The sequence below is a fragment of the Temnothorax longispinosus genome, chromosome 1, assembly GCF_030848805.1.
Source record: "Temnothorax longispinosus isolate EJ_2023e chromosome 1, Tlon_JGU_v1, whole genome shotgun sequence".
Lineage (NCBI taxonomy): Eukaryota > Metazoa > Arthropoda > Insecta > Hymenoptera > Formicidae > Temnothorax > Temnothorax longispinosus.
The window spans coordinates 11,181,573-11,207,840 of NC_092358.1; the positions used below are offsets into that span (position 1 = coordinate 11,181,573).

Here is a 26,268-nt window from a genome sequence, read left to right on the forward strand (position 1 = left end):
TAAACGTGATTATTGAAATAAAATCTATACCTTTCATAAAAGTACCAAATTCCGATTGTTACGGTATAAAAAATGGACCATGGACCAATTCATTCGTGACATTGATATGTAATTCTTTTCTCGTACAACTGTTAAATCGAACATTTGTTAATTTCGTACATCAATCACGATTACGTAAAGATTTACGATCTGTTTAAAACATGATATAATGGAGATCACAAATACTTACTGGACTTTAGCGTTGCTCTACTGATACATGATGCAGGACGAAAGAAAGCTCTTCTCATCTACGTTCATCGCATATTTTATTGCCAGAGCGGACTCGCGTATATCCACTCGAGCGTACATATGTTGCATGCATTCGGTATTCGATTCACTTTTGGTTAATATACAAACGAGTTTTCTCTTTTTTTTCTCTCATTCTTTCGCACTTAACAACACAATAAATAATGAGTCACTTTTGTTTCATCATAAGGATAATATAAAACTGGTCTCTCTCTCTCTCTCTCTCTGCATTAGTAAATAAATTAAGTAAACGAGCGGTACGACAAAACGCGTAAAAAGTAATAAGAGTACGGGATCGCGTAGAGAGTACTAAGTCATAATAATACACTACCGGATGTATGTTTTGTGTTTTTCGTGTGTTATCCGTTAATTTTTGTTCGTCGCTCGGTCGGTCGCTAGTCGCTATGTCACATGTTGCACATACAACTAATGTACAAATATAATGAGATGCCTACGCGCTCGCACCAGTGACCAGAAGGAGCCGCGATTACTTGCGTGTACATATGGTTTTTTTTGGTGTACGTGTATATATGTATGTAAATATGTGTATGTATTTATGGGCGCGCGCGCGCGCATAATCCTCATGGCCCTGGGAGAACGTACGCACGTACGACACTACTTGGCTAGAGTCTCTATAATACACAGCGCAGCGCTATCCGCCATATAACGAAATTTTCTTTGGGACGTTCCGTTTGATCGAGGTGCGCCAAAAGAAGGATTTGTTCACTTTTTTTTAACACTATAGCGTTAAAGTCCAGAATAAGCCTTCGGAAGAAAGAGGCACTACCTGCGTTGCCATTCTATGAAACGTTCCTCGCGCTCTCTTCTTAAATCCTTTTTCTTTCTCCCATCCATCGCTGCTCTCCCCATCATCCGTTTAGTATAAAAAAAGTTGTTGCTGCTGTCGCTGCTGCGGGGCAGTGGGACTGGAGTATGACGGTGCGACGTCGCACATGACGACAATGGGCTAGTTGCCGTTCGTGGACCGCTGCGTCGCCGGGATCACTGCGTCCCGTTCAGTCCCGTAGATCTTGCCTGCTTTTCTCGCCATATTTCCGAGCATCTCCATTGAGCATTTGTGTGCCGATCTTAACGAGAGCGCCCACTCTTTCAAGCTTATCTCATCCTATGGCAAGTCAATTATCATTATTAGTAGCGTTTAAAACTTACGAGTGTTCTAATTGTTCAATGATCGTGTTATTCAAATTTTCTGCTTGAGAATCTTAAATCTCTTCCATTTCGAGACTCATTAATAGGCTCTAGCCCTCATTAATAGTTTTCATTAATGTATGAACTATCCAACATTGAAACTTGAAAGTTTCCACCTTGAACTATTTGAACAGTTAGATCATGAACAGTTAAGGTCACTTGTCTGAATTCTAATTGTTGCATTTTATCGCAAAGTATATCATCAATAGAGACACTGAAAGATTCACTTACGGCATTTGTAAGTACGATTTTCGCGTCCCTCGTACGCATTATAATGCACTGTTCCCCTTTTACGAGCTGTAAGTCCGCTCCTACTTCCTCAACCTGAAAATGTTTCACATTGCATAATGTAAGTTACCCTTTTTCTCGAACGAGGTGAAATGTGAAACGTATCATATCACACATTAAGTAACAAGATCACTATATATTTTGAAAAAATCACAATTTAACTTTTTGACCTCTTTTAATATACTCTGTCATCCTTGGTACATGATGTATGTACTTACTTGATCGAGAAACACGAGCTCAGGCTTAGTCGCTGATTCAGGATGTAACTCTAACCGATTCGGATATAGTTTCGCGTAGCGCGTCTGCCATGCGCTCGCGAATGGACCTCCTAATTTCTTTATATAACCGTGTAATATACAGTCTGAACCTGTAAGTATAAATGACCGATGCCGATTACAATTCCATTCGGATTCTAGAGTATCCATGCGATACGTATGACACACTTACCTTTCTCATCTGTATCAAACCGCTGTTTTTGTTTCGCCTTCTTTTTATTTTCCAACTACGAGGACGAAACAAAGTGAAATCTTTATGTTAGTAAAGAGTCGATAATCAAGTTATTATGGGCAATAAGATGAAATATTTATCTTACCTTGTCTGCTTCATTATTGATTGTCTCGAACACAGTCTCAGCCACTTCAGTCTGCCATCTTTCGGAGATGACAAGAGGAAAGTTTTTGTACAGGTCTTGATCCGCCTCCGTCAGCTTGATTCCTTTCGTGTCTTCCTCGTCGAAGGATCCGATGTCGAAGGCGTCCGCGGCGTTGACCTCACCGCGCGGCGGTATTAACGGCGGCGTGTACTTTAGCAAGTACACCTGCTGCCAATCGATACCACTGAAAAACGGGTGCGCCTTTAGCTCATCCGCGCCGTTGCCACAACAGCCGAGTCTGTTGTTGATGTCCCGTTGTAGCAAACCTTCCAACAGCGACTGCAAATCCCGCGAGAATGTCTCCGGTATTCCGACGTTCTGCAATTGATTAAAAAAATTAAGTTGAGAATTGTCGTGAGTCTAAGTTTCTCGAGAGATCTTTGTGAAATCGCTTGGAATCTTCCGATCGCTCACTGCGATCCACATCAGATTATGATATCAGAAGCAAAAAGACTACATTTCTTTTTTCTACACTGTATACAAAAATAAATTAGTTTTTAATAATTCTTCTATTACTAAATAGAAAAATAATCAAAATGCAATGTACACCTTGTTTTTCCGAAGTAAAAGAAATCTTATAAAGATTAACAGCTATCGATTAACTCACTAAAAAGTTTGGTATTTTTTCGCAGATCTATTCTATCAACACAAGTGGCAGCATATACAAAGGTGTAATTTATTTCGACATACATAAAAGATTCATGTAAATTTTTGACTTTTGACATATCGTCACAAACAAATATGATCGCGGCGACTGGGAAATTTCCAGCGAGAATATCTTAACAACGCACCATGGTTAGCGTCATACGATCTATTTCGTGTTTGTCCTTGGTATTTTGTTGCCTGAACGGACTGCGTCCTATCAAGAGCTTGTACAGCACGCAACCGAAGGAAAACCAATCCGCACTCGAATCGTATGGGGTGTTCTTCGAGAGTACCTCCGGCGCCATGTATCCGTGGGTGCCGCTATTACAGAATAACAAGTTCAGATCGTTGCGTTATAGATTGAAAAGTTCGATCGGACTTGAGCTACATGTACGTACACACTCGCGTGCGGCTTCTTCTTTGAGAAATCACATGCCAATCCCAGATCCGATATCCTGACATGTCCGTGCTCGTCCAGCAGTATGTTCGCGGGCTTCAGATCACGGTAGACGATGTACCTGCGGTGCATGTGCTCGAGGCCGAGGATCATTTCCGCGGCGTAGAACTTCACTTCCGGCTCGTTGAAGACTCCGTGTTGGTTTAGGTGGTAATGCAGATCGCCGCCGTTCATCAGATCCAATATAAAGCACAGCTTGTCGGCGGTGTGAAACGCATACGTCATGCACACTATGAATGGGCAGTCCACCTGTGATAAAAACGCTTTATCATGTCACGTCGTATCACCGTGATTAAACGCGAGGGCATCATTTTTTACAACAGGAGAGAAAAAAAAACAAGTTCCTTACCCCGGTACTGACTAGCGAGAGCATTATCCTCTCGTTGAGAGCTAACGTTTCACCCTGCTTCATTTTAATGCGCTTTTTATCCAGGCATTTCATGGCATACATCTTGCCCGTGTCCGCTTTCCGGCAACCGTACACCTCGCCGAAGCCGCCCCTACCTATTATTCGATGCACGCTGAAGTCGTTCATCGTCAGCTGCAATTTCCGTTATAAAACGAGCGATAATTTAATCTCGAAAATTCCGTCCTTGAAAAAGAACGAGAAAAACGGGACAAATCTTTACCTGGATATTCAGCTCTAAGTTTTTCCACTGGCAAAAACGGGTGTACTTATCGCTAGAAACATACACAATTTTCTTTTAATCGCAAGTTACGTCACGCACAGGCTCATTTTTATTCGCGAGAGCTCAAGATGTTATTTGTACCTTTCCAGAAATTTCTGAAACGGCTCCCCTCGCAGATGGTTAAATATTTCCTCGATGTACGGCTACAAACAAAACAAAAAAAAAAACAGAAAAAGTTTCGTAAGTCACGAACAATATCGATCACGTACGCGCAATCGCGCGGATAAGGTCACGAGACAATGACCTACCTCGAACAAGTTAACTGGGACTTCATTTTTCATGAGATATTTATGCACGTGAGATACCGCCTCTTGCGAGTATTCCTGCAAAAAGATAGAGACGCGTCGTGTGCATTAAAAAGTCACATACACCAAGAGAGGGGGAGAGAAAATTCTCCTACAATTATTATATATTACAGGAGGAAACGTAATTCGGTGCCGTGTCGATATATACACTCACGTGAGAATGCGCCAGTAGCTCTTTCATAATATAATTGTCGTAGATCTCCCGGGCGAGTTTTCTCCTCTCCTCCGGGCACTCGAGCTTCTCGTACGCCTTGATCTACAATGCACAAACACCAAAATTTCTTTATGCAGTCGGGGTGCCAGCGGGTGTGTGGTATATGCGACGGTACTGAAAACTTAACTATATATAATATATATAGTGTGTGCGGACTAAAAAACACGAACCTCTTCGTAAAACCTAAGTTGCGGAATCGGTTCCTCCGCTACAGTCTCGCAGAAGTCTTTGAATAAAAGGTAACCTGGAAGTACATGTGGAGTTTGCTTGACATCGGCGAACTTTCAGTAAATTGTCACAGCTCTCGCTAACATTTAACGCCGTTTCTCTACTCTCGCGAAAAAAAAGAGATAGATAATAACGATAACTGGCGACCGAAAGACGAATCATCCGTGTTAAATTGGCGCGGTCCCGCCAAAGGGACCAAGTGTTTTTTTTTTCCCAGGTCATCTCAGGCCGGCGATCAAATCGCGTTCTACAATTCAGGATGGAATGTACATTATTCAATTCTATCAATTAATTTGAGAGATAACAAATTTAATTGCTGCTCGATTTAATATCGTGTTAAAATAACGCTTTACGAACAAGGGAACACTTAATTAGCGATTCATAAACGAGACTGTCGATTACCTCGGAGAATGGTTTTCGGTGAAATTTTTTGCATGGACGAATATTTACGCTCGCGTTGCGCCGCGTTACGTTGAAAATCTCCGAAATTCACGGTGCGAAACAAGTTGCGAGAAATTAATTGGTACGGTGGCCGCGGCTATGTTTATCTATACACTGTTAAATTCGTAAAGTTAAATTAAACTCAATTTTTAGTAATTTTCAACTATTCCATAGGTCGCCACTGGTCCTACTCAATATGTAGTTAATTTAACTAAAACAATGTTTAATTTGACTAAACCAATGGAGTTAAAATAATCCTATTTTATTTCAAACTGATAAATTTTGACGCACATGGTAGTTAAAAATAACAAAATAAATCTAACTCATGGTATTGGTTTAAATTTCATCCTTTAACCTTTAACGGTGTATCAAACAATAAAATAAAGGTTACGGGTCAATAACGAGCAAAAGATTGTTAAAATTCAAAAAGGTATATTGTTACAAACAATTGTTAAAATGGGACGTTTCGGCAACACCGTGCCTTCCTCAGCCAAATTTAATAGAATTAATAACATTATATATACGAATAGTCAGGAATCATACATTTCTATACATCCAATAAGTACAGTAAGAATGTCATAAAATCGTAATCGCTGTACAAGTACGATCCTTAATTGAAAGTTGAATCATAGAATTGTTGAACGAAAAAAACCGGAATTGCTGCACATTTTTAAAAACCTTAATTGAAAGTCGAATAATAGGATCCATGATTTATTCCTCAGTCGGCAGTGGGAATGAATCGAGTCAGTCAGCGATGTTATCACGTCACAATCAAGAGTCAATAGTTAAAATAGAATGTGTATATAAACTGTAAAAATTGTAAATTAAAAACTTGTAAGAGCGAGTAAATGTAAGAATTTGTTACGATTATACGTACTGAGACTAAATGTAGGATCAAGCTATAGAAATGTATCCCAAGCAACCGTACTGTATCAAATCTTGTGTGTGACTGAGCATTATTGCTCTACAGGAATCGATTGCCAACAAAGGATGTAAATAGACAAATAATTAAATTCCTATGAATTGTTACTAAGTTTGTTACTAAGTTTGTTTCGATCCTATTATTCGCTTTCAATTAAGGTTTTTAAAAATGTGCAGCAATTCCGGTTTTTTTCGTTCAAAACAATTCTATGACTCAACTTTCAATTAAGGACCGTACTTGTACAGCGATTACGATTTTATGACATTCTTACTGTACTTATTGGATGTATAGAAATGTCTGATTCCTGACTATTCGTATATATAATGTTATCAATTCTATTAAATTTGGCTGAGAAAGGCACGGTGTTGCCGAAACGTCCCATTTTAACAATTGTTTGTAACAATATACCTTTTTGAATTTTAACAATCTCTTGCTCGTTATTGACCGGTAACCTTTATTTTATTGTTTGATACATACGAGCCTGACCTTTATTTATATTTTAACAGTGTATGTATAAATATTATGAATAATATACGCATGCATTTTGTATGATTGCATTAATTAGAGAGAAAGAGAAAAAGGGAGAGAGAAAGAGAGAGCGAGAGACAATATACCGATATTTGAGGTCTATATATAATTGGATCGTACTACTACCGAACACAGAGAGATAAAAAGGCACGTTGAGAGAAGGTTCTCCTCGCTGCGCAATTAGATTGGGGAAGTTTGGGCGAATTTACGAACTAAATGTAAGCCTCCTTTGTCTTTGATCTCGTCAAAGGGCGGGAGGGCCGAGAGTGTGGCGAACGAAGGGCGCGGGACTATCGGAGCGATAGCTTACTCACCTAACATTTGATTAAATATTTTGTCGAAGTTTACTTCGTTATTCTTCTCCAGATATCTGTGCATGACGCTCCGAACGCTGAAACAGAAAGGATCGATTTTTCCCATCAACAACAGTTTATCGTTGTCGCCTACGGTGACGTGGTCCTTTTTCCGAGAGACTGATAAAAGCGCAAAAGGGAAAAATGCAGAAGCGAATATGTAGTCGCATAAAGATATTTCTCGTTGGAAAACTCGGGGCACCCGGAGAGATCCCTGAAATTTCCGGAGAGATTCCGGCCCGGGTGGCGGCAAAACCCGATCAGTTATTCCATCAAGCGTCGCCGTCGATGTAAATCTATCGAAAATGTGCCCGGCGCGTTTCGCGAGGAATATATTAGCGCGACACGAAATCCCGTCATCCGCCATCGCCACCGTCGCGCCTACATCACGATGAGATTGATCAAAATGTCAAACGACGGAATTACAACCGTTATTATAGTTCATTGTGTCATCGATACAGCTCGATCCGCGGGTGCAAGCATCAAGAACGACAAGAGCCGCGGGCTCGAATAACAAAAGCGCTGCCTCCGCAGATACCGGACAGATAACAGCCAATTTGACAAAAAATACAGCGCGCATCTCTTTCGTATCCAGTTATCCAAATGATCCGCGCGTACCACGCGAAAGCACGTGGGCGTTAGGGTGTTAGAGCACAAGAGGGTTCATTTCGCATTGCCGCGGAGTCAATAAATAAATAAAACCGCGTGTCCTTCTCGTTATCCCGGCGGATATTTTTGTCGGGGTACGGCTGAAATATTGAAACAACCAATTAACCGTCATAAATAATAAATTGGTCGAGGACATCCTACGATGTGCGACGCGTATATATTATAATATTTATACGCCCGCGCCGTAGTGACGTTTCAATGCGAGCGACTGACAATGAGAGCGGAAGATTCCTCCTCTCCTCCGAGCAGCATCTTTCACAAACCGGTGTTTTAGCGAATACTACGCAGCGCGATGGGCTAAATAATTCTCGCCAATCGACGAGGATTCGGAACATTAATTTAACTCTAAAGTTTCGATCCGGCTGTCATATATTGAGTGCTTGCGCAAATGCTCGATAGAAAAAGAGAAAAAAGGGAGAAATATCAGACGCAGTTGCGGTGTATCGAGTCAAATCAAGTATCGTAAAGTGCCATTATCATCGCAGCATCGCGTGTCAATTGCTTCGCGATGGATGCATCGCGCGAGGATACGTCCGTGACGCAACTCGATCGTCCGCAATCGGTAGCGCGGCTATTTCAGTCGAACTGGCTCGTGAGAGTGACCAGGCGATTGAAAAAGAGGCAAACGAGACTGGAAAGTGAGCGACGTGCCTGCGATAACAAGAACGTAATCGATGACTCTTGAAGAGATAACGTTAAAGGGCGTGTGCGTCAAGAGTGCATTTCTCGGGACGCGCGCGTTTCTCCGCGACAATTTATTTTCGCGTACGCACGATCTTATTGGGAAATATACACCACAGGAAAAGATAAAATGATTTGTAATATTTTAATTCTTGCGAAAAAATATAAGACAATAAAATATATTTCACTTTTATCTTTAATCCCAACGACATTACAGGTTTTTTAAAATAAGCATTTTCAATCATTGGACGGGATTTTATGCCTAATAATAATTTTGGAGAATTTTATACGTTTTGAGCCACGTGCCGACTGTCTTTGCGAATGGTTTTAAAATGCAGCTATTATGCCGTGCTAAAGCTGGAAATGTAATATCTCGTCTTGAATTAATGATCAATTTATATTACTGCTAATATAAGCATCTTATAAACTTGCAAAGAACCTAATTATATTATTGAACCGTTCCGCCTATTTTCATTTTCTTCTAACCAACTCGATGCTGACGATCGGGCAATTGCCACTGAAATTACTTTGTCATCAGAAATACCCTACTTCGATCCACTACAAGATTTTGAAATCTTCATGTCAGTTTTATCAATGATTAATCGTCTTTGTATCGCACTCGTTCGTTCGATCGTCCGTGGGGATCGATTTTTCACCTTTCCGGCCGGCCCTTACGTCTTGTTAAACAAATAATTGAGTTCGCCGCAACATTCCACCTACCATGAATTTCTTATTTACGCAACAGTATTTTCGGGAGCTGGTCACCATAGAGAATAGAGATACTAAGGGCGCTGATTTCTCGCGCTAAATTATACAATATCGGAGCCGAGTCGATCAGCCGGCGCACAGTGGGGCGAATCTATCAAAAACCGGATATTGGACGAAAAAATGAAAAACATATATAATTCAAATTTTGACGAGATTTTATGTTAATATATGTATATCCTAAACTATAAATAAATGTCCTTATAATTAATTTTATCCCTTGTTTTTTCCTCAAAATGATCTGATAAAGTATGACATTTTCTTTCGCGAATACTGAAATTCTAGTAATTCGATAGGTTACTTTCTAAAGACTCTGCCGAAAGCCTAACTGCGAATATGAGTTAAATGCCTATCAGAACTTATTTATTAGGGTTCAAAAAACATATTTATTTTAGTTTTATGTCATTTGAGTACTATTATATATTAATAAATATACACGACATATTCGACTATTAAAAAGCTCTTACTTCAATATTCAAACAGGAAGAAAGTTTGTGGATTAGAATGGATTAAGGTTTGCTCTGCGCCATTTGATAGGGCAAAGTGTATAGTTTTTGGACATATAAGGTTGTTTATCCGTATACGTCCGGCTTTTATGAGAAAATTGACGTCGAAGTTCACTCGACATGGTCGAACGTCGTCCACGAATAGCTCAGCGGACGCCGTTCGATCATGTCGAGTGAATATGGATGTCTATTTTCTCATAAAAGAAAGACGAAGGGGGATATATATAATTTGTTTAAATATTGCTATTTTGTAATGATTAATTACACCCATATTTTATAACAATTAATTATGTCAATTAATATAATAGCGATGAGTCGAGGCTCTATTGGAAATCCAATCGTAGGGAAAGCGGGCTAATTAAGAGCCGTTTGCTGTTGACAATGCGAAAGTTTTGTTAAAAATATTATTAAAAATATTGTTCTCCTCGAGGGGGAAGGGGAGGGGTGGGAGGAAGGGAGGGGAGGGGGAGGAAATAAAAACAGCGGAGATAAGAACTTTTCGTCAGTCTTTCTCGATCAGTAGTCGATTAAATACTTTTTGATTTTAAAAGTTTTGCTTTATACAATTCACTTTGCGTCCTTTTCAGGATACAGTGAAAAATATATAGAATATATAAAATATATAGAAGATTATACTTTAACACGCTCGTAAAATGGAAAATTTCCGAACAAATCGTCAACTTTTTAATTGTATGCGTGCAAATAATCTGGATTTATCAAATTATCAGGCTTTAATAAGCCACATAACATTATGTATTAATACTGAATTACCCAAAGTCGCGTTGGAAGCATTGAAAAGAAAAATCATGATTTTCACGAAGAATTTGAAGTAAAAATGGGTAGTTAGCTCGCACAGTTACAACACATTTATTCTTTTCTATTATAAAACTCACAAAAATTAAACATCCCGAGGTTTAAGACTATCATTGAAAATCAAATTAACTTTATTTTTTAACTGACTTCAAAAAATGGAAGTTCTATATTCGGCGTGTATGTATGTATGTATGTCTACGATTTTCTTTAAAACTACTGGACAGATTTAAATGCGGTTTTCACTGTCCTATAGAGCAATTCTCCAGAAAGGTTTTAGTACATAAATATCGCGCTAGAACATCAGAGTATGAAGCAGTAAGGAAACATGCGATAATAATTATTCATATTAATTTAATGAAGCACTAAAAAAGTATAAAATAAAAAACTAAAAAGTATTTAAAAAATTAAAAAATCATCTATGCGCTTTATAAAAAATTGTTAATTAAATAATTTTGATTTCATACACTAAATGTATAATAATCGTACATTATTTATGTCAAGTTTCAAGTCATTTCATTGAAAAATGTAGAAGTTATAAGCAAATGACCGAAAAATGAGGCGTTCGCCCCACTGTGCGGCGCGGCGACGCGGACTTTTAATTTCGCGATCGCGCAACATTAAAAAAAAAAAGAAAACGACACATGGACCGTTTCGAAAGTCTCGAGGAGTTATTATGTAAAGCGACTACTTATAAAACAAATATTAAAATTTATTCTCAAACGCGCTTCTGGGCCACGTCACGCCGACTTTTATTTCACGCTGACGTAAAAGCGCTTTTTATCATTTATATTATCATTTGACAAAGGGAAGCCGTTGAGGGAAGCGAAGAATGAAACGAAGAAGCTTGCCCAAGGATGACTTTAAAAGACTTCATCGACTAAAACGCACACATTTGTCTCTTTCTGAATGTATATTTGTGCGTATAGGGGATCGTTCTATCTGATTCCACATGTGAAGGAACAAAGATGTCTCAAGTGTCTCGAGTGCTGATGAAGTATCACTTCCTGTAATTAATCGGAGGTATAAAAAGAAGAGGAATGCGAATAAACAGCTGGAGTCTTGGCATTTTAAAAGTGTTTCGATAATGCCGGGCTTTTATAAAAATATAAAGGTAGAAGCGGCGTAAACATGACAATTTAAGTGATGGAGCTCGGGGGATAAAGGCTCGGTTGGCTGTAAAGTTTGATTCGAGTCAATTTCTGGGTAGCCGTGGGGGAAAGATTTTAATCCACGCCCCACGGTAGAGTGGAACACCGAGTATCGAGCGGGGGTGAATGAGCTTTACAACCGATCAAAATAAATCCGTGTTTCCAGTGATTGGTTGGAGCGTCGCCAGATAATCGCGTATATCCAGCAACGGGCAGGCCCTTCCACTCGCCGTTCGGACCGTGTTCGATCGACGCGATGAATTCAAAATCTAGCACAATGTTATACGGTTATGAAAAAAGACACGAGTGGGCAGTTATGTAAATCCGTCTGAACGCGAACTCTGTTTTAATTGCTTCGAATTGCTCGAGCGCAAGAAAAAAAAATATACACGTAAAAACGGAAACGACCGAAACTTTCCTGTTGCTAAATTAAATGCCATTCCCAAAAGTATCAAAATAATTTAAAACGATCAGTTCGGTTTTGGATCGGCCAGTCTTTTACGTTTATTTACAATCGTCATTCAAATCTTAACTCAAAACTCGCGTCCGGCAGGATGCTTAGCATAAAGTTCCGCGTGGAACAAAAACTTGAAAGTTTTGATCGTCGTGTTTCGCAGAAATCAGTCAGGAGTCTTATTAGGACGCTTGAGAACTATTCAGCGGAGAAGCGGACAAAATTCACTGCGATCCTTCGCGAAGAATGAAATCCGAGGAAGATTGAATCTCAAAACAAGCTTCACGTGGGGTTCCTTCGCTGAGAATCGCAATTATCAATATTATGTCGTAAACGTCAAACCATCTCATCGATTCCACCGAGCGTATCATCTCGGTAATCGCGTGATTACAAAGATAGATCTTATTATCCTAATCGACCCTGTCGATACTGCGATAATGAAAATTGGATGATTTTCGTAACAATGGCGCTCTCGATTAGCCGCACGCAATTTGATTTTGAACGGCAATCATACAGTACCGGCCGACTGACCGTCAGCTTTCGGCTTGTGTCGAAATCGCGGCGCTAAAACCGCGTAAACCGTGCCGCTCGCCGGCGTATTTCTGTTCGTGCCTCAAAAATCAAACCGAAACCTCCGCGCGGCGTGCGTGCGTCGCAGTAAACGTTGCTGCAGGAAGATGAAGAAGTTTATTGAAACGGGGATTGCTCGTTCGGTTGCATTAGCCGACCGCGCGGCGCGGTAAAGCCAAGCTGCAACGATCACCGCCGTTTACTTATTTCCATAAAGTACATATCCGGGACGCGCAAAAGACTCGCTCGCGTCACACTTTGCCGCGCGTGCATCAATCAAAACAATTCGTATTTTTCCCGTAGCGAAACACAAATAAAATTAATTGCCGCGACGTCAATTACGAGAGGAGCATCCCGTACATTCCGCTGATGTGTTTTTTTCCTCAATTTCATTTATGAGAAGAAATCGAAGCGAGCGTCCGGTACGTTCGTATCTTTACAACCGCTATTTTAATAATTGTGATTAATGCATAAACACTTTCATTGACGTCTTAAAACTGGTCTTTCCTCTTCTGCTACAATCCTTATTGTTTCGCTGCAGTAAAAAAATTGGAATCCGAAGCTTCTTTTTCGGCAGTTTGACCGACCGCGCAGATCTATTCGTTGTTGCTGAAAATTGCGTCGTTCCAGAAACAAAATTCGCGTTGCAAAAGTTCGAGAAAATACTGGCTTGCAAAACTGATTGACTCGCGTTATGCAACGTAAAATTAAGGAGGCGACATTTGACCTTTTTACGCGCGCATGGAGACCGGGATCTTTAACGCTCCACTACATTATGTTTCTAAACGCGCTGAGCGCGTTTCCGGACTGAGATAGATCCATTTATTATATCGAGAAAGAAATCACACTGTCGATGTGGTACGCGAAGACAGACAGGATACTCTTCGGTGCCAACTCGATTCGACAAAGTCATTTATCCTCGCGTTGCATAACGCGATCCAGCTGCAGCCGAGCGTGTGGAAGCGCGTCGGTATATTAATCATTCCCAAAGTTGCTTGCCTCTCAGGCTAAAATCGTGAACACAGTTAAAATCGCGTAAACAAGCGAGCGAAGCGCGCATCGAGAGAGAGAGAGAGAGAGAGAGAGAGAGAGAGAGAGAGAGAGAGAGAGGAGAGAGAGAGAGAGAGAGAGAGAGAGAGAGAGAGAGAGAGGAGAGAGAGAGGAGAGAGAGACGAGAGAGAGAGAGAGAGAGAGAGATTGAGAGAGAGAGCGAGAGAGAGAGAGAGAGAGAGAGAGAGAGATGGGAGAGAGCGAGAGAGAGAGAGAGAGAGAGAGAGAGAGAGAGAGAGAGAGAGAGAGAGAACTCATGCTAGACTTAGACGATATTTCCATCAACCGACGGCGCTACTATCCGTTTCCGTCGGCTCTGCTGCCGTCGTTTTCCGCGAGCAATTTGACGACGGGAAAATTACACTTTGTCCGTAAAAGCGGCTTCGGATCTTCGGATTAACGAACGAGCGCCCTCGAGTGCACGTTCTCGAATGTACTTTTAGGCTCGCGACGGAAAAGCGGATTCATCTCGGCAGCGGCTCTTACGAGAGTCTCTTTCCGGACTTTCAATCTTCCGTACCACCGTTCCACCATCTTTCTCCTCGGTTTGACTGCAATCTCCCTTTTTTTCCAACGTGAATAGGGTAGTTTCGCGGTTGCCATTCAGGCGACTGTACGCGCGCTGCGGCGCCGATAAAAGGAGGTAATTAATGTATGCATGTAGCGCCGGATGGGGTATCCTCATTATTTATGGCGACAGTTACGTGTGCGAGCGAGCGAATGCGAGCGCGACATCGCGTGAAAAGATACGCCACCGTATTTCAATTGTGCGGCTGTCGAAAATGGCCTTTCACGACACAGCGCGAGACTCGTCAATCGCGTCTCAGAATACTTTATACGATTTCATTTTGCACAATATGATTCATTCGCTTTTATATATAATATTACATAACATTTATTTTTTGCCGTACTCACTCTTGCCATGTAATTTTCCTTAATGAGTTCCAAGTTCCGTTCTGTTTTACGTTAACGACACGAATGAAATGCTCGCGGACTCTCGTACTAAAAATGTTTTTATTCGCAAAGTTACAAGTTAGTTGAGCACATTTAAAAGTTATCACTGCGACGGAAAACGAGAAACATATCGGAGTTTAAAAAGTATTGGTAGACTCGCGAGGAGTCAAAAAGACCTCCTTCGAGCATTCCGAGAAAAGTTATCCATTGCGGGTTAAAGCACATATGTTGCTCGAACATAATTACTTAATTTATAGCGAGAGTCAATCACGAAAGCTCACAATAACGCTCGTGACTCTCTCCTCTCGTGAGATGCTCTCCCGTTTATTTACTCCCCTCTAAAAGCTGTTTTTACAACCGAGCCAGAGACGTTTTTATAGCGACACACGAGGCTAGCGAGAGACGACGAGCGCGTTTGCCCGGCTCGTTGATTGCTACCTTTAATTACATCCGGGACCGCAGCTTCCTCCGATATACGTCCTTCCGGGAGTGTTGCTATAGGCTTCTTTTTCCTCGTGTTTGCCCGGAGTTATTCCCTTCCGCGCGTGAAAACGGGATAGCAGTTATCCGTTCTGAATACCGAGAGAAGAGCGAGTGGCCCAGTATTTTATCGATCCCACCTGAGCCAATCAACGATTAACCGATCCCGTCCGACGACACTGATGGATAACGCCAATACCGTCGCGCTTGAATCCTTTCAACAAGAGAACCGTGTTCTAACGAATAAAACTCTATTTACAGAGAATATATATATAATTAAATTGGAACAAGAAACATGTGGAAGAATCGGTTACGAAAGCGAGCGGAGGATTAACGTGGTGATAGAGATATATATCGATAATTCCTCGCGAACTAATACGGTTACGGCTCGCTTCGTCGTAATAATCCGGGGATTTATAGGAAGCCGTTTTGCGAATCGGAAGAATTTCAGGAGAGAGAGAGAGAGAGAGAGAGAGAAAAAGAGGCATCGGAGAAGCGTACATCGACGAACAAAATGGTGCGCATTAACAGAAAGAGAGAGAGAGAGAAAGAGAGAGAGAGAGAAAGAGAGATAAATAGATAGAGTAGAGAACAAACTTTACCGAGCATCAACACTAGCAATATGATTCGACTATTTATGGACCGAAACAAGGTACTCCGTTTCGCCCCCGCGTCTTCTTGCAAGATTCCCACTTTCAAGAATTCGTTGCCGCGGCAATACGCCCGTTTGCTCGCGAAAACCCCGCAATGTTTCATAATAGATGAGGGAGAAAGAGAGGAAAAGAAGGAAAGAGGCGGGAAAAAAAGAAATACGGAGAAGACCAGAGTTTACATTTGCATTGTACACCTACGCAACCGCTATCTCCGCGCTACGTATATTTTTTCTGTAAGCACCAGCCAGGAAATTTACCACGACTGTTCCTCGCCGCGGCACGCAGAATCGCGCAGTGGGATACCGAATACCGAGCTGTATCGACGCGATACCGAGGCCCCTATACCTACTATACCTAGGTATCTCACGCGGGACGACGGCGGTTAATCAAAGTCGAAAATTGAGTTGTTCCCGAGCTCCTACTCTACTGTATTAGACCGGGGCGGCACGTATACCGGTGGCATCGCACAGCATCGGGTCGTGGTCGTATACTTTGTAGTTCAATTCAAGGATGTTACGGCACGCACGAGCGCCAAGTGTCCCTCGGTGCCTCCGAGGCGTCGGTCTCCGTAAAATGTCGAATGTAAAAACGTAGAGAATGAGCTCGTAAGAAAGTAAATGCCACGGAAAGAGCCGGCGGTCCCTCGTGAGCTGTTACGTGCCGCGTATCTCATAACGTATATCTCGTGTGTTTATAAAATTTTTTGCAAGACCGTTTTTTCCAGACAAACTTTTCCAGAGTAACAATTAAAGTCTAATAAGCCCAAGTCCCGCTATCTGTCTAAACCCTTATACCTCGTGATTCACTTACTTTCTCCTACTTTTTATCCAAAACTCTTTTTCTGAACTTCCGCGTCACCATGTATAATTACAAAAACCAGTTCCATTCCAACGAATCTTTGCATCATGCGTCAACCTTTCTGTTTTACTTGGTCTCTAGTTCTCTTCTAAAAAGCCGCAACTCCTACTTCTGACATTGTTATAAAGCGTTCCATTATTGGTTATAACACATATATCAACGGAAATTAAACCTCATTCCTTTGAGCAAACACACCTTCGACTCATACCATTGCTCTGTGCCAAATAAAGTCTTATAAGCGAACAATTGTCTACCTTTATTTTATTAAAATGTTACGTGTCGCGTTTCGCACGTAACAGAGAGCTCGACGGATATCGCCCGCTATACGTGACATTCTAATGAATCACGCGGTATATTTTTTTTCTCCTTTCGCGAGATCCTCTGTTAAATACTATGTTTCCGCATCGTAATTTTGTACGTTCGTACCGCACGCACGCTTGAAATATTACGTAAACTGCGTATATACTTTTTCCTCTACGCGATTTATGAACGCGACTCGTAATTCACCGTGTGTTCTCTCGATCTCTCCGGCTCCCGGGCTCTCGGGATTTTTCTCCCCTTTCGGAATCTTATTTTACGCAAGCACACGGGGCACGATCCCTCTGCAAGTGGTTCGCAAGAGCGCAAAATGCACTCGAAGGGCACGCGGTTATCCCCCGACGCGCCGCCAGATGCGCGTTCACGCATTTTTAACTCAAGCGCCCCGTGAAGCGGCGAGGGTTACAACGGCTACGCGATATACCGTTACGCGCATTAATGCTGTCATGAATAATCTCGACGTCGTCGCCGCCGCATCTCGGGAGGTGCAATTTTTTTCTCCTCTTTTAATTAGCCGGCGCTGAACGAGACGAGAGGGAGAGAGGCTGATGCGACGTCGTCGATGACAGCGTTGACTTATACCGGATTTATACAGCCGACGTACGGTCGACTGGGTCGGTGTGACAAGTCGAGTATACTCGACCAGTGTCAACGCTTTTAGTCGGGGTTAATTTTAGTCTAATATTAGTCGACTAAGCTCTTCTCTCAGCGATTACTACGCTACGTAAGCTAAGCATATGACCTGGTTATAGTTTATTTGAGAAAAAAAGATGGTCGCTACGAGATGGGGTGTCCCCATTCGGTCGCTCAAACTCCGCCGTCGCGCCGGACGAGCCTAACGAGCGCGTGCCGCGCATTTCTCCTCTTTCCGATAACGTCGGCGGGATGACAAGTCGCGGGAAACGAAATCCTTATCGCGCCGATAATCGTCGAAACGAGCGGAACGCGCGATTTGTCTCGCGAACGCGTCCCGCGGCTCGCGAATCTCTCTGCCTCTCTCGAGCGACGAGCACGAGCTTCGCGACGATTAATGCAGATCCGCCGCGCCGTTCGCCAAGTTCCACAAAGGCGTTGCAAAAATAATGAGCTAAAAACAACTCGCGCACTCTGACATTTTTTAGAATGTACCTATTGCGGGGGATATATCGGAGAATCCGATCCGGCCGTAATAATCGAAGGCTGATCAGAAAAATCGGAGTATTATTTCTGCGGCGCGCTCGGGAGGAATCTCGCTTCTATAGATCGGCGCGCGAGTAAGTTTCGCGAGCACGCGATCCATAAAAGCGCAACACTGCGGGCTTGGTTGTTACGGCGCACAGTGGGGCGAACGCCTTATTTTTCGGTCATTTGCTTATAACTTCTACATTTTTCAATGAAATGACTTGAAACTTGACATAAATAATATACGATTATTATACATTTTGTGTATGAAATCAAAATTATTTAATTAACAATTTTTCATAAAACGCATAGATGATTTTTTAATTTTTTAAATACTTTTTAGTTTTTTTTTGAAAAATCGGTTTTATTTAAAAAAAATTTTTTTATTTTATACTTTTTTAGTGTTTCATTAAATTAATATGAATAATTATTATCGCATATTTCCTTACTGCTCCGTACCCTGATGTTCTAGCGCGATATTTTATGTACTAAAACCTTCTTGGAAAATTGCTCTATAGGACAGTGAAAACCGCATTTAAATCCGTCCAGTAGTTTAAAAAAAAATCGTAGACATACATACATACATACACGCCGAATATAGAACCTCCATTTTTTAAAGTCGTACTTAATGCAATCTCTATCAATCAAATCTGTTCCATTTTCAATTTCTTCACAGAATTGTCTAATCTTTTTGACATGTTCGGGATGTCTCTGGATAAAATTATATATAAATAGCGCGTCATCGGATTTTAACTTTTTCCGAACAATAAAATCAGTCATTTCCGGATTATTCCGTACTTTATACGCGTACGTGAAGAAGTAGGAATTAAATTCAGTACTTCGTTCGAAAAAGAAAATTCACAATTTAACCAACTTTCATGCTTTGTAATAAATGTGTTGTAACTATACGAGCTAGCTTCCATTTTACGAGCGTGTTAAAAAGTATAATCTTTTATATATTTTATATATTCTATATATTTTCACTGTATCCTGAAAAGGACGCAAAGTGAATTGTATAAAGCAAAACTTTCAAAATCAAAAAGTCTTTAATCGACTACTGATCGAGAAAGACTGACGAAAAGTTCTTATCTCCGCTGTTTTTATTTCCTCCCCCTCCCCTCCCCCCCTACCCCCTCGAGGAGAACAATATTTTTAATAAACAATATTTTTAATAATATTTTTAACAAAACTTTCGCATTGTCAACAGCAAACGGCTCTTAATTAGCCCGCTTTCCCTACGATTGGATTTCCAATAGAGCCTCGACTCATCGCTATTATATTAATTGACATAATTAATTGTTATAAAATATGGGTGTAATTAATCATTAAAAAATAGCAATATTTAAACAAATTATATATCCCCCTTCGTCTTTCTTTTATGAGAAAATAGACATCCATATTCATTCGACATGATTCGAACGGCGTCCGCTGAGCTATTCGTGGACGACGTTCGACCATGTCGAGTGAACTTCGACGTCAATTTTCTCATAAAAGCCGGACGTATACGGATAAACAACCTTATATGTCCAAAAACTATACACTTTGCCCTATCAAATGGCGCAGAGCAAACCTTAATCCATTCTAATCCACAAACTTTCTTCCTGTTTGAATATTGAAGTAAGAGCTTTTTAATAGTCGAATATGTCGTGTATATTTATTAATATATAATAGTACTCGAATGACATAAAACTAAAATAAATATGTTTTTTGAACCCTAATAAATAAGTTCTGATAGGCATTTAACTCATATTCGCAGTTAGGCTTTCGGCAGAGTCTTTAGAAAGTAACCTATCGAATTACTAGAATTTCAGTATTCGCGAAAATGTCATACTTTATCAGATCATTTTGAGGAAAAAACAAGGGATAAAATTAATTATAAGGACATTTATTTATAGTTCAGGATATACATATATTAACATAAAATCTCGTCAAAATTTGAATTATACGTTTTTCATTTTTTCGTCCAATATCCGGTTTTTGATAGATTCGCCCCACTGTGCGGCGTTACGGTCTACGCGGAGTAGCTGACGGATGCAAACGCGCGAGGCGGACTCTGTGCAAACCGGTAATGAATCTCACGCTGGCTAATCCGAATTTAATGGCCACAGGGTAGGGTGACCAGAGGACGACGATTAATCGGGCCGAAACGCAGAAACGGGATCGATACTGCGTGCCCGTCCGTCTGCTATAAGCCGACCCTGTATATTAATAGCCCGTATTATAGTTCTAAATGAGACGATATTAAGCGGGGTGAGACAAACCCGCGCGATTCTTGATTACCTCGGAGCCGCGAGCTTAATCCAATAAAATGAAAAAAAGTGTCGGAGCCCGAAGTTTCGCTCTCAGTTTCTTCCTCGAACCGCGCGGAGGAGCCGTCCACAATATTACGGCGACTCGTAAACTCGTTAACGCCGAGAGAATTTCCCATTATCCCGTCATGCAAAAGTTTATCTCGCTTATATCGGCGATCAAAGCCGTGCCCGACTTTCGCGTAAACGCGAAGATAAATCCAACCCGTACATAGTCTTTCGATCGTGAGGGGGACCGCGAGAGTCGCGGATTGTGCAGAAACGTCGCAGAATGTTTCGATGCGCTCGGGAGCGTGTCTATACGCGTTTAATTACACGGAATCGCTGCTGCGGAGTCGCTCGCGATGCGCTTCGGAGGAATCGCTCATAAATCGACTGCACGTTTCCTAGAACTTCGCCGCTGGCTGAATACAGTTTAGCGAACTTTCGCGAGACAGATACCGCGTGTCGAATAAATCGATACCCGGAGTTGCTGCTCCGCTCCGACGCCAACGGCGACGGCGAGCCTCCTTCGCTCTATCGTGCGAGGCACTGCGAGGTGAGGACAAGAGAAACGCGTCGCGTCGTTCACAAGCGACGACGACGACGGGCGAATCGAAATGTTTCAAGACGATCGACTTTAAGGCTCCATTGACGGACGCAGCGAGATGTAATCCGATATTCAACGCGGTCCATTCATTCGCGCACCAAAAGTTCGGCGCGCCAAAGAAACCATTTTCTGTGATTATACGCGAGGGGAATATAATCGACAAAGGAACTACTGCGCGCCGGGTTTTCGGGGGATAAACGGAACGGTTACGCGGCCATTTCCTTCCTTTATCTCGCAGGCCGAGAGTAATAAAAGTGAATTACTTATACACGAATATCGTTGACGTAAAGAATATGGATGCACGAGATAGGATGTATTAATAGGATGTGTCTGGGGTGTTGCGTACGTGTGTGTATGTGTGTGTGCGTGTTTACACAAGGACACTTCGTAACACGCGACCCACTGATTCTATCAGTTCTTCGCGAGCGTGAAGCACCGCCGAGCCATAAAATTAATTACGTAAATGAATGGATTCCGAGCATTACGGTGGAATTGGGCCGCCGCCGAACGCATCGCTTTGATGCACTCTAGAGATTTTACGTAAGCCCCGAAGATAAATTAAAATGAATATTTGCGGAAGGAGCGGAAAAGAGGAAGAGTTTTAAAAAAGCTAAATAACGATTTAAATCGCGTGTCACCAAAGTATTCGTTAAGAACACTCCCCAAACTTTATTAGGGTCTTAACGCTTAATTAAGATTTTAATTAAGTATCTAGCTTGATACCCGTGCTTCGCTACGGTAACACATTTTACCCCTTTTCACACCGTTAGGAGTCGATTTCTAAAAATCCCTTCTTAGTGGGTGCTTACGTCATGGAAGGAATATACTCCCCGAATTTCATGTTTCTAGGTTTAAGGGTTTGGGCTGGGCGTTGATGAGTCAGTCGGAACATTCGATTATATATATATATATATATATATATATATATATATATATATATATATAGATTGATGAAGAGAATAAAAAAATTAATGCTCGAAACGTTCGATGAGAGATATTTCCAGATCTGGTTATCTAGGCTAAATTCTCCCCGGTCATTTCAACTTGGCGATTTGTAAAACTTGTGTAAGCCTCTGCAATAGTTTCAATTTCGTTGCATTTATTTCTGGCTACAAAGGGAAATAATGAGAAATGATGTACGGGAGGGAAAGCACGTGCTCTCGAGCGACGGTCACCCGCGTGAAAGTTCCTGGCCTCGCTTTAATTGTCCGTCGCGCGGCGCGGCGCCCTTCGCGCCAGTTTTCCCTTATTCAGCGTTTTTCAGCCGCGCACGTGAAACGCTCGCGCTTGCTTGGCGTGTCGCCAGCAAAAACGTAGTCCCGCTCTCCTACCGCGTCGACTTATATTTTCACGAGGCCGAAAGCTACGGTTAACATCCGCGGTTCGCGGACCGAAAATAACGCGAACGGTGTAAACATTGGCAAGTTATAATCGATGCAAAGTACCGATCAGCGGGGAGGTTTTCGCGAAAGGAAGAGAAAGAGAGAACGCGGGGCAGGGGAGGGGACAAAATTTATTCTATCCCGAGTATGAATCTTCCAAAGGTAAACCGAAGTTTAACGAGTGCAACACCGGGATATACGGGGTGTGCGTTATATATTTGTGCACGTAGACGTAGATTGATACGGAATGTCGATATCATCGCGTGAGGGATCAGAGGTAGACCGGTCAGTCTTTTTCTCCCTCGAGAGAAAGTTGAGAGAAACTTTTAACGTCAAAATGTCACGGGGCGGACGATTTAATCAACTTCCGAGGTGCAGCGGGGATCGATCCTCCGGCGAGCACGTGAATCCGATTTGCCGTTACCGAGATCGCGTGTATCCGTTCGATAGCTTCGCGATCCGGAGGACCGCGAAGCTATCGAACGGATTTACATGGGGCATTGGAGAGCGAGAATTTTGACGTTGCGACGCCGGCTGCGATCGGAGGCACGCGCGTCGGGCCCCGAGTGGTCAACCGCGGCGTTTTGTTTGTAAACATTATTTATTCCTGGCGCGAGAGAGAAAGAGAGAGATAGAGCTCTCGCGAAGGAAGAACGGGGAAGAAAATAAGCGGAAGGGAGAGGCAGGAAACGGGGAGAGGTTCTCCGGCGGACGTGCGGATAGACGGACGGGATGGACGGATGGACGGATAGACGGATAGACGGACCACTGCCGCCGCTGCCTCCTCCTCCTCCTCCTCCTCCTCCTCCTCCTCCACCCCGTATCGAACCGCACGCAACGCCGCCGGAAATCGCGTCGCGGTGAGGAGTGCGTACCTAGGATCCGGCAGAATGATCTTCTTGCTGGCACGGGCTGCCGGCGTGCACTTGCTCTTCTCCATGGCCATCAGGTAGCTGACATCGGCCAGCACCGCCTCGAGGTCCGCCATTTTCCTCGGTGCTCCTTTCGTCGGTGGGCTGTCGCGCGATGATCACCCCCCTTGGTCGTGGTCCCCGATCGCGGGGTCCTCCTAGTCTGGTCTCGTCTTCCTCCTCCTCCCTCCCCCCTCGCCCTCCGGCACCAGCGGACCTAGCACACACGCAGCCGAGAGTCAGCAGCAGAGCTTCGGCTCTGCCACGGGCGGTGGTGCTCCGCCGTCCGTTTCTCACTGCCGCATATTTTTAGCGTAAAGCCGACGGCGACGGTGACGACGGGGACGACGAGGGCGACGACGACGGCGACGGCGGGGATGGCATCCCGTGCGCGATCGAACGGACCGATACCCGCCTCTCTCGCAGGTCTCCCTCGCGCACGGCGGCGGCCCCCCTCAATTGACAGATCCGAGGAGACGGATGGACGGACGTCGATCAACGAGCGGCGATCGTGACGCGACTGTGGCTTTGGCTGTGGCTGTGCCTGTGGCTGTGCGCGCAGCGCTGACTGCTGACTGAGACCTGAGACCTGAGACCGCGAGGTCTGTGAGACCAGTTAGACTGAGGACTGAGGACACTGAGGTTAGTGTCGTGGCAAGGACAACACGATGCTATCCTCGCGGAGGACAATGCTCTCTTTCTCTTTCTTCTCCCGTCTCGCCCTCTCTTGTCCTCGTCACGACACTCACGACGAGATTTAAGATTCCACTCTGTCAAGCTTTTTTTTCTCGAGCGGGATGCGCCGCGTTCCTCTCCCTCTCCTCCTCCTCCTCCACCTCCTCGTCCGCCGCTTCCTCTCGTTTCACAGTGCCGCCTCTCGCACGTACGGGACTACGCGCCGCGACGAAGCAGGCCTGCCGTCGGTCGCGCGAGCACCCATTTCACGCGGAGCGGCCGCGATGCCGTGCCTCTCGTCGCGATCGACGTCGCCCGTCGTACTACCGTCGAGCTCGACTTCAATTCAAGTTGCCGCGGTCGCACGCGCGCATTCACAGCATTCACTCGCCCCGCGTGAAGCAAGAGACCCACGAAAATCTCACACTCGCTCTGCGAACGGGCGCGACGGAACGCTGCTGTGTTGCAGCACCGACGAGAGACGATGACAACTGATGACAACGACTCGCGTCGAGCGCAAACTTACAACTGTTCGGTGTTCGGCGCTCGCGCGAGGCGAGTGTCGCACTACGTACTACTTGCTCCGGCCTCCGGCTTTCCTAACTCCTAATTGGCTCGACTCCCTCTTCTCTTCCCCCTTACGAGTCGGTCGCGAATCATCGTCGGTAAAGCAACACTGTTTCTGTAATCCGACTTTGCCCTAGTCCAACTTTTGCGTCCTCGCTAAATTCGAGTGGTTGTCGATAAGGTAGTCATTCTGTAATCTTTTATATTAAATTGTTCTATGCTGCAGGTCAAGTGTTTCTTTAAAAATATTTGTTTACATATCGTACGCTCTAAACACTGTTTAGTAAACAGTCTAAACCCTGGTGGAAAAATGTGATATTAATATGGAATTATTATTATTTACTGGTCTGATCTGTTAACTTCGTGGGATGCTAAAAATTGTGATATATCGGGAATTTATGTTTTGTTTGCAATTTTATTTTCAGTTACTGTTATTTGGTAACTAAAAATAAAATTGCAAACAAAACATTTTCCGATATATTTCTGACGAAATATGAATATTCGATGATTCATGGGATTACTCGATCATTGTTTACATGACACGTAAACATATAGTTTACATTGCATACATATGTATAGATGTAGATTATTAAATTTTATGCGTAAAAACGCTCAACCTTGGTTGGATCTATTTCACGTTAAAAATATTCCTCCAACGTATTGGAATATTTTATCCTTGTAATATTCCAATATTATAAGATAAATGTACCAATGCCGAAACACTTAAAGCCCTATGTCTGGACACCTTTATCATTGTAGTCTTTAAATAAGTATAACGCGAATTAAAATCAAAGATAAAAGTATAAACACAATTAAGAATTTTTTAATTGACTACCGGCAACGATTATAATCGTCGTGACAGATCGTCATCGCGTTTCGACCAAGGATTCTGGTCGTTCTGAATTGATGTAATTTTATATGCTTATATATAAGCATCTTAATTAAATATTACATTTGTTGCGGAAAATATTACCCCAGCCAGGGTTTAAAATATTACCCCAGTCACGATTATAATCATTTCTAATATATAGTCAATAAAAATTCTTAATTGTGTTTATTATTTTCTGGCGAAGTAAAAATTATATACTTATTCGGATAAAAGTATAATACAAGAAAAATATTTTTATCTTTGATTCTTTGATTTGAAGACTTGATTAATTCGCGTTATAACTTATTTAAGGACTAAAATGATAAGAATGTCCAGACATAGGTATATGTGTCCTGGCATTAGTACATTTATCTTAATATTATATTAATTATTGTTGAGATTTTTTAAATTAATAATGATATTTGTTGAAGATATAATAAATAGTGAAATATGTGTAATAAATGTTTATAAACATTCTTATCCAAACAATAAACATGCATTTTTATTTTAATACAATTTGCTGTCATTTACTTGTTCGAAATTCTATGTGCCTTTTCATACGTCCTGCTCGTAATGAGGAAATGGCTTTCATTTATACGGGCCAACGACACCGTTGTTGCTCATCGGAAAACGATGAGGTCAATTTACGTAAATTTGATCGGATCGATTGC

At 42.4% G+C, this 26,268-nt stretch overlaps 1 protein-coding gene across 1 annotated transcript; it reads right to left on the reverse strand.

Moving 5' to 3' along the window:
* Positions 1-88: 88 nt before the first annotated feature.
* On the reverse strand, positions 89-24,732 carry Gprk1 (G protein-coupled receptor kinase 1). The gene is made up of 15 exons (XM_071769645.1): positions 23,452-24,732; positions 7,178-7,254; positions 4,915-4,988; positions 4,685-4,786; positions 4,474-4,548; positions 4,307-4,368; positions 4,166-4,217; positions 3,886-4,077; positions 3,478-3,785; positions 3,226-3,400; positions 2,375-2,752; positions 2,230-2,284; positions 2,001-2,149; positions 1,726-1,818; positions 89-1,411 (listed from the first exon to the last, which is right to left on the reverse strand). Exons 1-15 carry the CDS (start codon positions 23,562-23,564, stop codon positions 1,253-1,255), a joined length of 2,064 nt encoding a protein of 687 aa, XP_071625746.1. The 5' UTR covers positions 23,565-24,732; the 3' UTR covers positions 89-1,252.
* Positions 24,733-26,268: the final 1,536 nt, after the last annotated feature.